Here is a 12,886-nt window from a genome sequence, read left to right as displayed (position 1 = left end):
CATAACCGCAATTACATTATCATACCTAACAAATAATTATTTTATAATATCTAATAGTTTTCAAATTTCTCAATTGTCACAAAATAACCTTATGCCTATTTTTTGCTGGTTTTTTAAAATCAGGATCCAACCAGATTTCATTCGCTGCATTTGGTTGTTTTTTTCTCTTTGGTCTCTCTTATTAAAGACAGTTCCTCATTCTTCGTCTTTTTTCCCCTTCTTCATATGACTTTGACTTTTTGAAGAATCCAGTGCAGTGGTGCAAACCTGAGTCACTGCAGCCTTAACCTCCTCAGCTCAAGTGATCCTCCCACCTCAGCCTCCCAAGTAGCTGGGACTACAGGCTTGAGCCACCGCGCCCGGCCCACACCTGGCTACTTTTTATGTTTTTGTAGAAACGGGGTTCACCATGTGGCCCAGGCTGGTCTCAAACTCCTGGACTCAAGCATTCTGTCCACTTCGGCCTCTTAAAGTGTTGAGATTACAGGTGTGAGCCACTGTGCCTGGCCATTGTCTTGTAAATTGTGTAACATTTTGGATTTGCCTCATTGGTTCCTTAACTGTATGATGTCTGCCAGCTGGGAGTGAAGTCTGAGTCCTGATTAGATGAGGATAAGAATTCTTGGGGAGGATACTTCACACCCTCGCCGCGTGCTTCCCACTGGGTCTCATCAGGAGCCCTGTGTGAGTGATGCTGAGTTTGGTCACTTGGCTAAGATAGTAACTCACTATTTCAATGAAGAAATCCACGTGGGCACTCTGTGGCATCCTGTGAAGATCCTGTTCCCCACTGACCTTGAACATTGTGGTTCTAGCACTTTTTTAATATCCTTGCCTAAATCTTTATATGAGAATTGCTGAGTGGTGATTTTGCCACCACTGTTGTTCTCTCTACTTCAGTGAACAAGAGCTTTCTTCTTCCTCCCTGCCTCTCCCTTCCCTCTCCCTATCTCTCCTTCCCTGCCCTTGTCTCTGCCATAGATTCCTGGATTTTTATTTATTCAGTGTGTTATAATCATGTGGGACAATTTTATGCTCACATTTGCCCATTTTTAGCCAGTGAGAGGCCAGGTTTTAAAAACACATATTAAATATGTTTTTGAACATTTCTGGGTTAATGTGTTTTTATGAAAGGTATTTTTTAAAAACTTTTGTTGATCTAAATTTTCAGCCATTGACTCCAGTGATCCTATTAGCCCAGGTAGAACTCATTCATAATGCTTTTCTAATTACTACCTCTGCACAGAAAGGTGAAGAGTGAATTAGAAATCACATACATATGTGACATCTTCAAATAGTTTTAGTTTATACAATGAAGAGGATACTTCCCCCAGTGTGTTCACCTAAACCCTAATGGGATGTCCGGCATCTTGCATGTGTGTGATGTTGTGTTCCCACTAGGGGGCGCGCTTTGATACTTTCACGGCCCTGGGTGGGAGAATGCCGCTCCTGTCCCGCCTCCTTCCGGGCTTCTCAGAAGCTCCCAGCCGAGGTCAGCTGCCGTATTGGAAGGCCAGGAATTCAACTACTCGAGTCTAGGTCAGCAGCTGTATTGGAAAGCCAGCAATTCAACTACCATGTGAAAATCTCGTTCTTAAGTTTTGTCTGTATGATAAAGCACCTCGTACGATGCTTGGTACATGGCATGTCCTCGACAAACGTTGGTTCCCTTTTCCATAACTTAATTGATACTTCCAAACTCAACTTTCCACCCAGACAGGCCTCCCTGCCCGACACACACACACACACACACACGGTCCATGGCCAGCTGTACCTGCTGGCAAGTGTGGTGAGGTGAATGGGGATCACCTGCATGGGGGCGGGGTTGTGTTAAGTGGCACAAATATGTCAGAGGATGCTTTGGCCCTGGCTTTCAAATTGTAAAAATCTCAAGCACGCATTCTCTTCCAACCTAGCAGTTCCACCTCGATCCCTCCACACGTGTACAAGGAGGCCTGTGGCCCCCTCGTTAAAATAGCAAGACAGTTGTCACTCATAAGAACTCTTCTAGTAGCCTGGGGTCTATGCAGACTGGAATGAATACTAAGCTGCAATTGAATAAGCCAGTTGCGGGCGAGTGCTTAGAATACATTTTGTATAAGTATTCTAAGTATAAAGCAATACCAAATTTTAAGTATACTTCAGGTATGTAGCTGCATATGTGTGTGCTCATAGGAGAAGGACTGAAAAGACACACTCACACCAATGGTGCTTTTCTCTTGGAGAGGAGGACCGGATCAGGACAGGACAGGTGCCCACACAGGACTTGGGTGGTGTTTCCATAGTATTTATTCATATATTTTGGGGTAGCTGAAAATTTAAAATAAGCAGATTTTTCTGAAAACTTGAAGAGAATCCAGGAAGATTCCTCAAGATTTTTCAGAACTTTTAATTGGTGCCTGGTTCATGTTTTACTCAATTAAGTTTTGTGTTACTTAGATTTATCATTTTTCTTAAAAGTAAACTTTGTGAAAATCTTCTTAGTGGATTGGCATTTATTTTTCTTTCATAATACATAGTCGCCAACTTCATTATGTTGTTACTTTTTTCCTGTTCTGCTTCTTAGCAAGCTAGGAGCCCAGGCCAGTAAATGCACCAAATCCAGTCCTTCTTCCTCTCTAACAGCCAGGAGTGGGGCTGGGAGCGCCCTCGTGGACTGTCATTTACCTGTCACCTGGTTTCCCACCGTCCCTGCCTGGACTTTGCATGCATCTCGTTCTGGGCCCATGTTCAAAATTCTGTGCAGTAGCTGTTGGGTCGCGTTGCCCTGGCAGATCTGTGGATGATAGCCTGAGTTTCCCCTTCCTTCCTCCTCCCAACAGAAGCTGAATGTTACTAACACCAGGCTGTTCCTTGATAATACATAGAAAGGAAAATGTGGAGGAGAAGGGAACAATGCTGAAACACAGGGCTGGGGCTCTGGAGCAGGGCTTCTCAGCCCAGCACTAGTAACATTTTGGCCAAGGTAGCCATTTGTGGGGAGCCGTCCTGTGCGTTGTAGTGTACTTAGCAGCATCCCTGGCCTCCACCCACTACAAGCTGGCAGCAGCTCTCAATTACAACAACCAAAAATGTCTGCAGACCTTACCAGATGTCCCTTTGGTAGCAAAAGAGCCCCCAGATGAGAACTATTGCTCCAGACGAACTGGCAACAAAGCAGTTGTTCTAAACTACCTGCTTGAATTCTCTGTACTTCAGATATCTATGTCCTGCTTACCAATGACAGGTAACAGTGGTTCCCTTAGAGCAAAGGGGATTTTGTCTCGATGGTATTCCAAGAATCTTTACTCTCCCTCTGCTATTTCTGTGCAGCTCTGCCAGACGATCCAAACATGGCCAGGCGTGGTGGCTCACACTTGGAATCCTAACATTTTGGGAGGCCACGACAGGAGGATCATTTGAGCCCAGGAGTTTGAAACCAGCCTGGGCAACGTAGCGAGACCCTGTCTCTACAAAAAAGAATAGAAAATCCAAAGGCCAGGGCCCTGACAGCTGGCCTGGTTAAGATACTGGGTCGTGGTCATGTCACCACAAGCCTCCTCAAGGAAGATACGCTTTGCTAGTTGATTCCTCCTGTAACTGGATGTGAAGAGGGAGGTGGCAGCAGTGGGTGGACAGGAAAGGGCATCTTAGCCAGTGGCATTTTGAAACATTTGCAGCATTTTTTTTTTTTTTTTAACATTTATTGATTTTTCCCAAGAGAAAATCATCTCTAGAGACCTACTGGTGACAGCAGAGAGATCAGAGTTAGTGGATGACTCAGTTTCCCTCTGGAAAAAGTAGGAGGTTCTGAAACCACAAGCTCTTGTGTGTAACGTGGGCTGGAGCGTCCCTTTGGGGGCAGCGGCGTTCTCTAAGTCTACCCAGCCCCTCCCTGCCTGCTGTCTCCTGACTGTTGGGTTTTTCTTACGTCTGGTTCCCTTCAGCTCTGGAAAGGGACTGTCTGGTTTGAGTCTGGGGTTAAATCCTTGGGCAGCCCACTCAAAAGCAGAAGGGGGCTCCTTCCAGGGTTATGTGGTGGGGGTGCCTGTGATGCCACTGTGGGGTCTCGCACATTGTAAGTACCCAGTTTAAACTCTGTCACTGTGCCACATCATGGAGCAACCCCTGATCCGTGGCCTTCCAGGCCCTTTCTAAGTGGTACAGCTTTTCTACCCCCACGTTTCTTGGAGGATCTCACAAACAGGTTGCTCATTTTCATGGCCGCCTCCTGCTTTGCTGAATTAGTGTACCATCATTCACACAGTGGCCCACACTCGGACGTTTACACTGCTCTTCCATTTTCCTAGCATAAGTACTGTTCAGGTAAACAGCCTCCATACATTCATCTCTGCACATGATGTGTCTGACTTCCTCAGTGGTACTGATTTGTTCAGACAGTTCTGTCCCTGGTCACAGTCTGCAGAAACAACCTAAAACAACATATTAGCACATTTCTTCAGCTCCTCCTGTTTTGTGGTTAAAAAAAAACCCTGCAAATTGAGTCCTACAAATTCTTCCCCCCTCTCCCCAAAGACAAATACCAGTTAAAGTCAGTGCTTCAGAAAGATGCCTGCGTTCTTCCTGTGTACTTCGGGGATGCAGGGCCTCTGATGCCCTGACTTTGTGTTTCAGGACGTTTAACCCAGCTGTTTAAGAAATAATAGACCACACTGTTTGTGTTGGTAAGCCCATCGGTTGGCCTTACTGGTATTAATTCATAGACCCACTTACGTTCGTTCGGGTGATGGGCAGTGCCAAGGATAGCTTTGGAGTGATTGGAACTGGGGCGCCCTGGGGACACAGTCACAATAGGAGGATCTGCCCAGCCCAGCTCCCTTCCGGTGCTAGGTCATGGAGGGCATGGCTGGGCTTCTTCTGAATCAGGGGCCACACCCAGTCTTGGGCCAGGCCTCCGTGGACGGCAAAGAAGGGTGCACCAAGCACCGTCCTTTAACTGGTCCTGTAGAGGAGCCTTGTTCCAGTTATTCTGGGGAGGTGAGAAACCAAGCCTTTCGAATACCTTGCCTGTATTGTCTTTTTTTTTTTTTTGAGATGGAGTCTCGCTCTGTTGCCCAGGCTGGAGTGCAGTGGTGTGATCTTGGCTCACTGCAACCTCTGCCTCCCGGGTTCAAGCAATTCTCTGCCTCAGCCTCCCGAGTAACTGGGATTACAGGCGCCTGCCACCAGGCCTGGCTGATTTTTGTATTTTTGGTAGAGATGGAGTTTTACCATCTTGGCCAGGCTGGTCTTAAACTCCTGACCTCATGACCCTCTGCCTCAGCCTCCCAAAGTGCTGGGATTACAGGCATGAGCCACCGCGCCTGGCCCTATTTTTTTTTTTTTCCATTTTTACGGTCTTATTTTCCCTTCCTTCCTTCCTTCCTTCCTTCCTTCCTTCCTTCCTTCCTTCCTTCCTTCCTTCCTTCCTTCCTTCCTTTTTCTTTCTTTCTTTCTTTCTCTTTCTTTCTTTCTTTCTTTCTTTCTTTCTTTCTTTCTTTCATTTATTTATTTATTTATTTTTGAGATGGAGTTTTGTTCTTGTCGTCCAGGCTGGAGTGCAATGGCATAATCTCAGTTCACTGCAACCTCCACCTCCCAGGTTCGATGGCTTTTCCTACCTCAGCCTCCTGAGTAGCTGAGACTACGGGAGTGCACCACCATGCCTGGCTAGTTTTTGTATTTTTAGTAGAGACGGGGTTTCACTAGACAAGACTAGTCAGGCTGGTCCTCCTGACCTCAGGTGATCCTCCCACCTTGGTCTCCCAAAGCGCTGGGATTACAGGTGTAAGCCACTGCCCCGGCTTTATTTTCTATTTCTCTAGTGGCGAAATAGAGAACAGGGAGAAGACGTAGCATGGTTTTCCCAAGAGATGGTACAGATAATAATATCTGATATCCACATGGGGTCTGGAGGCGCAAGCCATCTTCCATTCATCCCACAGTCTCACAGCAGCCCTGGAAAGAGGCTGCTCGCTGTTGAAAGCCAGTGTTGGAAAGAGCTCGGGTGGAAAGTGCGGTCTGCGTGAGGGGCTCCTATGAATCGAGGAGAGGGGTGGCAGGTACGAGGCTTGTCACCATGTGACATCGCAGCTTCAGAAACTTAGCCACTGCCAAAAAAAGAGCAGGCAGGGATAATCTTGTCCATTGTCCAGTCAGAGAGACCTGTTGAGTCTCCAGTTTGCCACTGCCCGAGACCTTTGGAGTTTTGCTGGAGCCAGACATCCTGCTCAGAGATTAGGAAAATCCTGCTGTTCCGTGGGGGAGCTCTTAGGGTAGCTGTGCCACCACCCACCTTCTCCTGATTGCCACTCGCTGCCCTTTTCCCATTACCCTCTCCTGACTCCATAAACGTCTTCAGTCTTCCCTTCTCCACCTCAAAAATGCCACCTAGAAGGGGTGATGGGAGGTTCTCTGGAGGAAAGGCGTGGCAGCAGTGGACATTGTAATGAGAATGCCCGTGTGCCTCTTTACCAACAGAAAACTTGGAGTATAACGTGGAGCCTCAAGAAATCTCACACCCTGATGTGGGACGCTATTTCTCAGAGTTTACTGGCACTCACTACATCCCAAACGCAGAGCTGGAGATCCGGTATCCAGAAGATCTGGAGTTCGTCTATGAAACGGTGCAAAATATTTACAGTGCAAAGAAAGAGAACATAGATGAGTAAAGTCTAGAGAGGACATTGCACCTTTGCTGCTGCTGCTGCTATCTTCCAAGAGAACGGGACTCCGGAAGAAGACGCCTCCACGGAGCCCTCGGGACCTGCTGCACCAGGAAAGCCACTCCACCAGTAGTGCTGGTTGCCTCCTACTAAGTTTAAATACCGTGTGCTCTTCCCCAGCTGCAAAGACAATGTTGCTCTCCGCCTACACTAGTGAATTAATCTGAAAGGCACTGTGTCAGTGGCATGGCTTGTATGCTTGTCCTGTGGTGACAGTTTGTGACATTCTGTCTTCATGAGGTCTCACAGTCGACGCTCCTGTAATCATTCTTTGTATTCACTCCATTCCCCCGCCTGTCTGCATTTGTCTCAGAACATTTCCTTGGCTGGACAGATGGGGTTATGCATTTGCAATAATTTCCTTCTGATTTCTCTGTGGAACATGTTCGGTCCCGAGTGAGGACTGTGTGTCTTTTTACCCTGAATTTAGTTGCATATTCAGAGGTAAAGTTGTGTGCTATCTTGGCAGCATCTTAGAGATGGAGACATTAACAAGCTAATGGTAATTAGAATCATTTGAATTTATTTTTTTCTAATATGTGAAACACATATTTCAAGTGTTTTATCTTTTTTTTTTAAATTTAAATGGGAATATAACACAGTTTTCCCTTCCGTATTCCTCTCTTGAGTTTATGCACATCTCTATAAATCATTAGTTTTCTATTTTATTACATAAAATTCTTTGAGAAAATGCAAATAGTGAACTTTGTGAATGGATTTTTCCATACTCATCCACAATTCCTTTTAAATGACTACTTTTATTTTTTAATTTTAAAAATCTACTTCAATATCATGAGTAGGTCTTACATCAGTGATGGGTTCTTTTTGTAGTGAGACATACAAATCTGATGTTAAATGTTTGCTCTTAGAAGTCATACTCCATGGTCTCCAAAGACCAAAAAATGAGGTTTTGCTTTTGTAATCAGAAAAAAAAAAAAAAAATCATGAACCTTAAAAAAAAAAAAAGGTTTTGAAGGGAAAAAAAGTGGTTCCACACCTCTTGCTATTCCTTAGAGTCACTTCAAGGCCTGTTTGAATGTGGCAGGTTAGAATGAGAGAGAATGTCTTTGATTTAAAGAGTGTTGGACTTGCGCGAAAGGAGATGTGCGTGTTGGAATCTGCTTTTCCAAGCCGCCAGGGTCCTGAAGGCAGCAGGATGAAGCCTGTTGTGGCGTCTTTTGGGAAAGCCTGACTGTGTGTTCAGATGGCACTGGCTCCTTTCTGAAGTTCTTAGTAACTGAGCCCAGAGTAACTGCACGCCTTCGTGCAGCTCCGGAGCTCCCCCGACACTCGGCCTGCCGGTTCTCAAGTGAGCTAATCTCGTCATTAATCAGTGGAAGCTAACTTCTGAAGTTAGGACCTAGTTACTTTGCTCTCAGCGTTTAAAATGATGCAGTTGCTCTAATGAATGGGGCATTAGGGGCCTGTCTGTGCACCGGTCTTTCCCTCTGCATGCAGTATTCTCACCCACGTTGAATGCCTGCTGCTTGTTTACCCTTTGGAAACCCTGGGGTGACTGAGGTTTGGAAAGCCACCTGAGACCACTTCATAGCAAGGGAAGGCTTTAAGCAGTTACTAGAAAGAGATGGGGATTTGGCCCCTGGCGCCTCCATCCTGAATTAGCTATTATCCACTGTCCATGTTCCTCATCAGTCAAATCCAAAGTCAAAGGATTTGAACCTGCATCCGAAAATGTGACCACTCACAGCACCTGACCCGCCGAGGTTGGGAAGATTGTACACTACTCTCATTTAAAGGGGAAAGTTCGGTAATATGGAATTAATATGAATGAGATGCATTAATAAGAAACTGAGCATGCTGAGAGTTGCAATTGTTGGTTTTCTGGTTTGATTGATTTCCTTTTTTCTTAGAAACATCAAAGCCAAGAAAGATGGTTTTACCTTTACTGACCCAGCTGTAAATATGTACCTAGACTGTTTTTAAATGTCTTTCTTCATGAATGCTTCACGGGGCTCCAGGAAGCCTGTATCACCTGTGTAAGTTGGTATTTGGGCACTTTATATTTTTCTAAAAAACGTGTTTTGGATCCTGTACTCTAATAAATCATAAGTTTCTTTTTAAAAATTTTCCAAAACTTTTCTCCATTTTAAAAAGCCCTGTTACAAAAGTCGAACTTTCACTATGTTAAAATGTTAAATATTTGGATATAGCAACTTCTTTTCTCTTCAAATGAATGCCAAGATTTTTTTGTACAATGATTAATAAATGGAACTTATCCAGAGAAACCACGCAAATGGCCTGCCCAATTTCGTTTCAGGACAGAAAGCCCAGCCATGACTTGAGTAGAATGTGCCTCACCTCTCTTCGGATCTAAATATGAAAAGTATGTTCTGCTGAATTTTTCTGAGCATTGGTGAGCGGACAGCCTACCTGTAAACCATGACCTCCTTGCCAAACGTTCATTTTATCAGCTCACTAGTAACCTTTGAGAATTATCTGGTTGTCATGCAAAGATTGCACTTTTTGAATTATGTTAAGTTACACATGTTGTAAAATGAGAACTGCTCATGCTTTGAAAGAAAACCAGGTTCTTCGTGCGTTCTGTTGCCGTTGATTTGAATGGCTGCGCTGTATACGATGTGTCCAAAATGTCTCCAGAGCACTGATTCTGTGTAATGTTACTACCTATTATGTGGGAGGAAAAAAGGTTATAGGTTAAACAAAGTCAGTCGACTGTATGGTGGTGTTTCTCCATACCTGTAACGCACAGGACTGTGCGTCGTCACTTTCTAAGGAGTGTGCAGCGTGTGTGTCGTCTTGATATATTAAACCCTGGAATTTCCCTCCCCTACACTCACGCACCATCCCCGGGGGTCTGGTGTTTGCAGACTTGCTTTGAAAAGCTGTCTCAGCGAGACATCAGTTCTGTCCAAAGTGAGTTTACCTTAGAATCAGACTGGTTTTGCCAGGCATCACGTTGGCAAACATTATCCACCTAATCAGATTTTGAAAGGACAGCTTTCCTGTTGGCTGCCTGAGACTTACAACAGATCCCCATTAGAAGCGCATTTACACAGCAGAATGATTTTATTGAGCAAACCAGCGTTAAGTACTGTTGCCGGCTCAGTTTTCCATTGCATACTGTCTACTGAAAGTCTCGTTCTCATTTTTAAATGTTTCGGTCTTTCTCCACGGAGAACACTGAGCAGAGCGGCCGTGTTGCAGGCTTTCTGCTGCGGCTGTCAGGTATCTTTGCTTTCCCCTCCTTAGTCCTTACTCCCAGTAAGGGAACTCAGACTACCAGCAACTTTTTAACTGAAGAGTGTCTGTGACCATGATGATCAAGATGCAGCTCTTCATGTTTTTATTTATTTATTCATTTATTTTTTTGGAGGGAAGGAGAGACATCAGCTGGACAAAATGCAGAATTTGGATGTGGGACAATTGCTTTTTGGAGACATGAATAGCTGTACTGTACGTATTATTTTGTGTGGCATGCTAACTTCGAGCCGGGCACTGGCCTAATCAAGTCTTTGTAATCCTCCCAGCAATCCGATGAGGCAGGTGCAGATAGTAAAGTTTTAGGCTTTGCAGGCCGCGTACAGACTGTCGCATGTTCTCTGTTTTTAAAACTGTCAACAACATTCTTAGCTCAAGGGCTGTACAAAAACAGGCTGCAGACGGGATGGTGCCCACAGGCCATAGTTGGCTGACCCGGGCTAGGGTGTAGGCACTTAGCATTCCACTGTATAAAGGGGAAACCCAGGTCATACTGCGTGTGCGTGGGTGGGAAGCCGGATATGGAATACAGGTGGTCCCTGAGTCGCCAGGAACCACTGAGCTCCAGCTGTTCACACCCACACTCTCCGGCGCAAGCAACTACCTCGCCATGGTTTAGCCTTGGTCTAGCCGCAACTTTAACCTTGAATGTTGCATTTCTGAAAATTTAGAATCTTGAAGGTAAAGGACATCCCTTCAGTGAATAAAATTATGTGCAATTATAGAATACATGTGTTATGGTCACGTAGCAATGACTGTATTAGGGCTATGCTAGTTCTGTAATAAATAGACCCGAAAAGCTACAATGGCTCAAACACCATAGAACTTTTTTGCTTCCATAATACTGGGCAGGGGAATGGGCTGGCAGGGCAGCCCCAGTGCAGGCATCAGAGACAGAGCACTCTGAGCCGTCTGTCTCCATCCAGCCTGAAGTTGGGGGCAGCATGGAGGGCCGTGACCATCTGGGAGCTTCCATGAGGCGGGTGTGGAAGTGGCGCCCCTTATGTCCACTTTCATTTTGCACGGAGGCGGGAAACGTCGTCCAGTTGTGTTCTAGGAAAGGAGACAGAACACAGTGTGGGTGGAAGCTCTGGTCCACCACACAGGCCACTCTAGTGTGCTCCTCCATGGCAGGAGACAGCCACGGACAGTTAAGCCAAGCTGTCTGTGGGGACGGACACATTTCTCCAGTCTCCGGCTCAGTAGCCCCTGCCTCAGTAGCACATAGAGGCAGCAGAGTTCCCTTTAGGTGGCACCGCCTGTGTACACTCAGTCTCCACCGCAGATGGCTGCAGAAGCGGGGAGCAGACCTCACCGCGTGGGTCACGTGTGTTAGCTCTGCCTCAACAGCCAGATCTCAAGGGCCCGGCCATGCCCTCTTTCCAGAGGAGGTGCCAAATGGTTTCCTGTGGGCCCGAAAGGAAGAGGAAAGGTTTGGTGGGCACCAACTTGTGTGTGCCTCGCCCCCAGAACCCTCCGCGATCCCTGCATCCTCCTCAGCCCAGTTTTTCTGGGCCGTGCAAGTTCCCTCCATCTGCCCAGCGTGGTGCCTCCGGGATTCCCCACCCCCAATGCCCATTCAGAGGTGAAGCAAGGACAGTAGCTGCAGTAAGAACTCCCATTTGGGGAAAAGAAAGAATGAAACAGAAGTTGCTGGTCTCTAGCAGGGATGAAATCCCACTCGCGGGGGACCTTGTTAAGACCCCTGCCCTTGTCATGGCCGGGGGTGACATTTCCTGCGTAAGCCCTGACTCTGCTGTCCGGAGGAACGCCCTGCCCTCTGGGAAGTTCTTCCTCAAATCTCATCCTCTCTGGTCTCCTCAGAAGTGGGTGTCAGGTGCATCCTGCCTGGGTGCTGGCCGACTTTCACACTCCACTTCCTGTTGGGTGCAGCTTTAGGGGCCTGTCCAAGATTTTTATTTACTTATTTGTACAACAAGCTTGCGATTCCTCTAGCAATGATTCCTTCTAACGCTTAGCAGGCTATTAACCTGTTGGTGCCAGTAATCGTAGCCTGTGTTCTTTTTCAGAACTTTCCAGCCTGCTTTATCGCCTCTTGGCTCTCCCTTCCCCCTGACTTAATGTGGCTGCCTTCATCTGATATTAACCAAAGGTGACGCTCGCTGCTTAAGTGAAAAATGTTTTTTTGTTTTGTTACTCAAGAGACAGTTTCGCTCTTGTTGCCCAGGCTGGAGTGTAGTGGCGCAGTCTCAGCTCACTGCAACCTCTGTCTCCCGGGTTCAAGCGATTCTCCTGCCTTAGCCACCCAAGGAGCTGGGATTACAGACATATGCCACCACCCTCGGCTAATTTTGTATTTTTAGTGGAGATGGGGTTTCACCATGTCAGTCATCAGGCTGGTCTCAGTCGCCTGACCTCAGGTGATCCACCTGCCTTGCCTTCCCAAAGTGCTGATTACAAGCATTTAACGGGCCTTTGTTGTTCAGTGATTTCCTTTGAGATGGAGTCTGGCTCTGTCGCCAGGCTGGAGTGCAGTGGCACGACCTCGGCTCACTGCAACCTCGGACTCCTGGGTTCAAGTGATTCTCCTGCCTCAGCCTCCCGAGATGCTGGGATTACAGGCGTGTGCCACCACACCCAGCTAATTTTTGTATTTTTAGTAGAGACGGGGTTTCACCATATTGGCCAGGAGGGTCTCGATCTCATGACCTTGTGATCCACCCACCACAGCCTCCCAAAGTGCTAGGATTACAGGTGTGAGCCACTGCACCTGGCCTTTTTTTTTTTTGAGGCGGAGTCTTGTTCTGTCGCCCAGGCTGGAGTGCAGTGACGTGATCTTGACTCACTGCAACCTCCACCTCCTGGGTTCACGCCATTCTCCTGCCTCAGCCTCCCAAGTAGCTGGGACTACAGGCGCCTGCCACCACGCCCGGCTAATTTTTTTTATTTTTAGTAGAGATGGGGTTTCACCGTGTTAGCCA

At 46.6% G+C, this 12,886-nt stretch overlaps 1 protein-coding gene across 4 annotated transcripts in view; it reads left to right on the top strand.

Moving 5' to 3' along the window:
- Positions 1-10,671, top strand: part of FBXO21 (F-box protein 21) — a 49,028-nt gene extending 38,357 nt beyond the window's left edge. For 2 of the 4 annotated variants that reach the window (XM_021922998.2, XM_021922997.2), the window contains exon 11: positions 6,460-6,877. In XM_021922998.2, the coding sequence (XP_021778690.1) occupies positions 6,460-6,650 (191 nt within the window). In that variant the 3' untranslated portion in view covers positions 6,651-6,877. Of the gene's footprint in view, positions 1-6,459 lie in introns of all 4 variants that reach the window. The other 2 variants (XM_009181793.3, XM_003907221.4) reach the window with 2 other exon arrangements.
- The last annotated feature ends 2,215 nt before the right edge of the window (positions 10,672-12,886 follow it).

The sequence above is a fragment of the Papio anubis genome, chromosome 9, assembly GCF_008728515.1.
Source record: "Papio anubis isolate 15944 chromosome 9, Panubis1.0, whole genome shotgun sequence".
NCBI lineage: Eukaryota > Metazoa > Chordata > Mammalia > Primates > Cercopithecidae > Papio > Papio anubis.
This window is presented reverse-complemented; position numbering and strand designations above follow the sequence as displayed.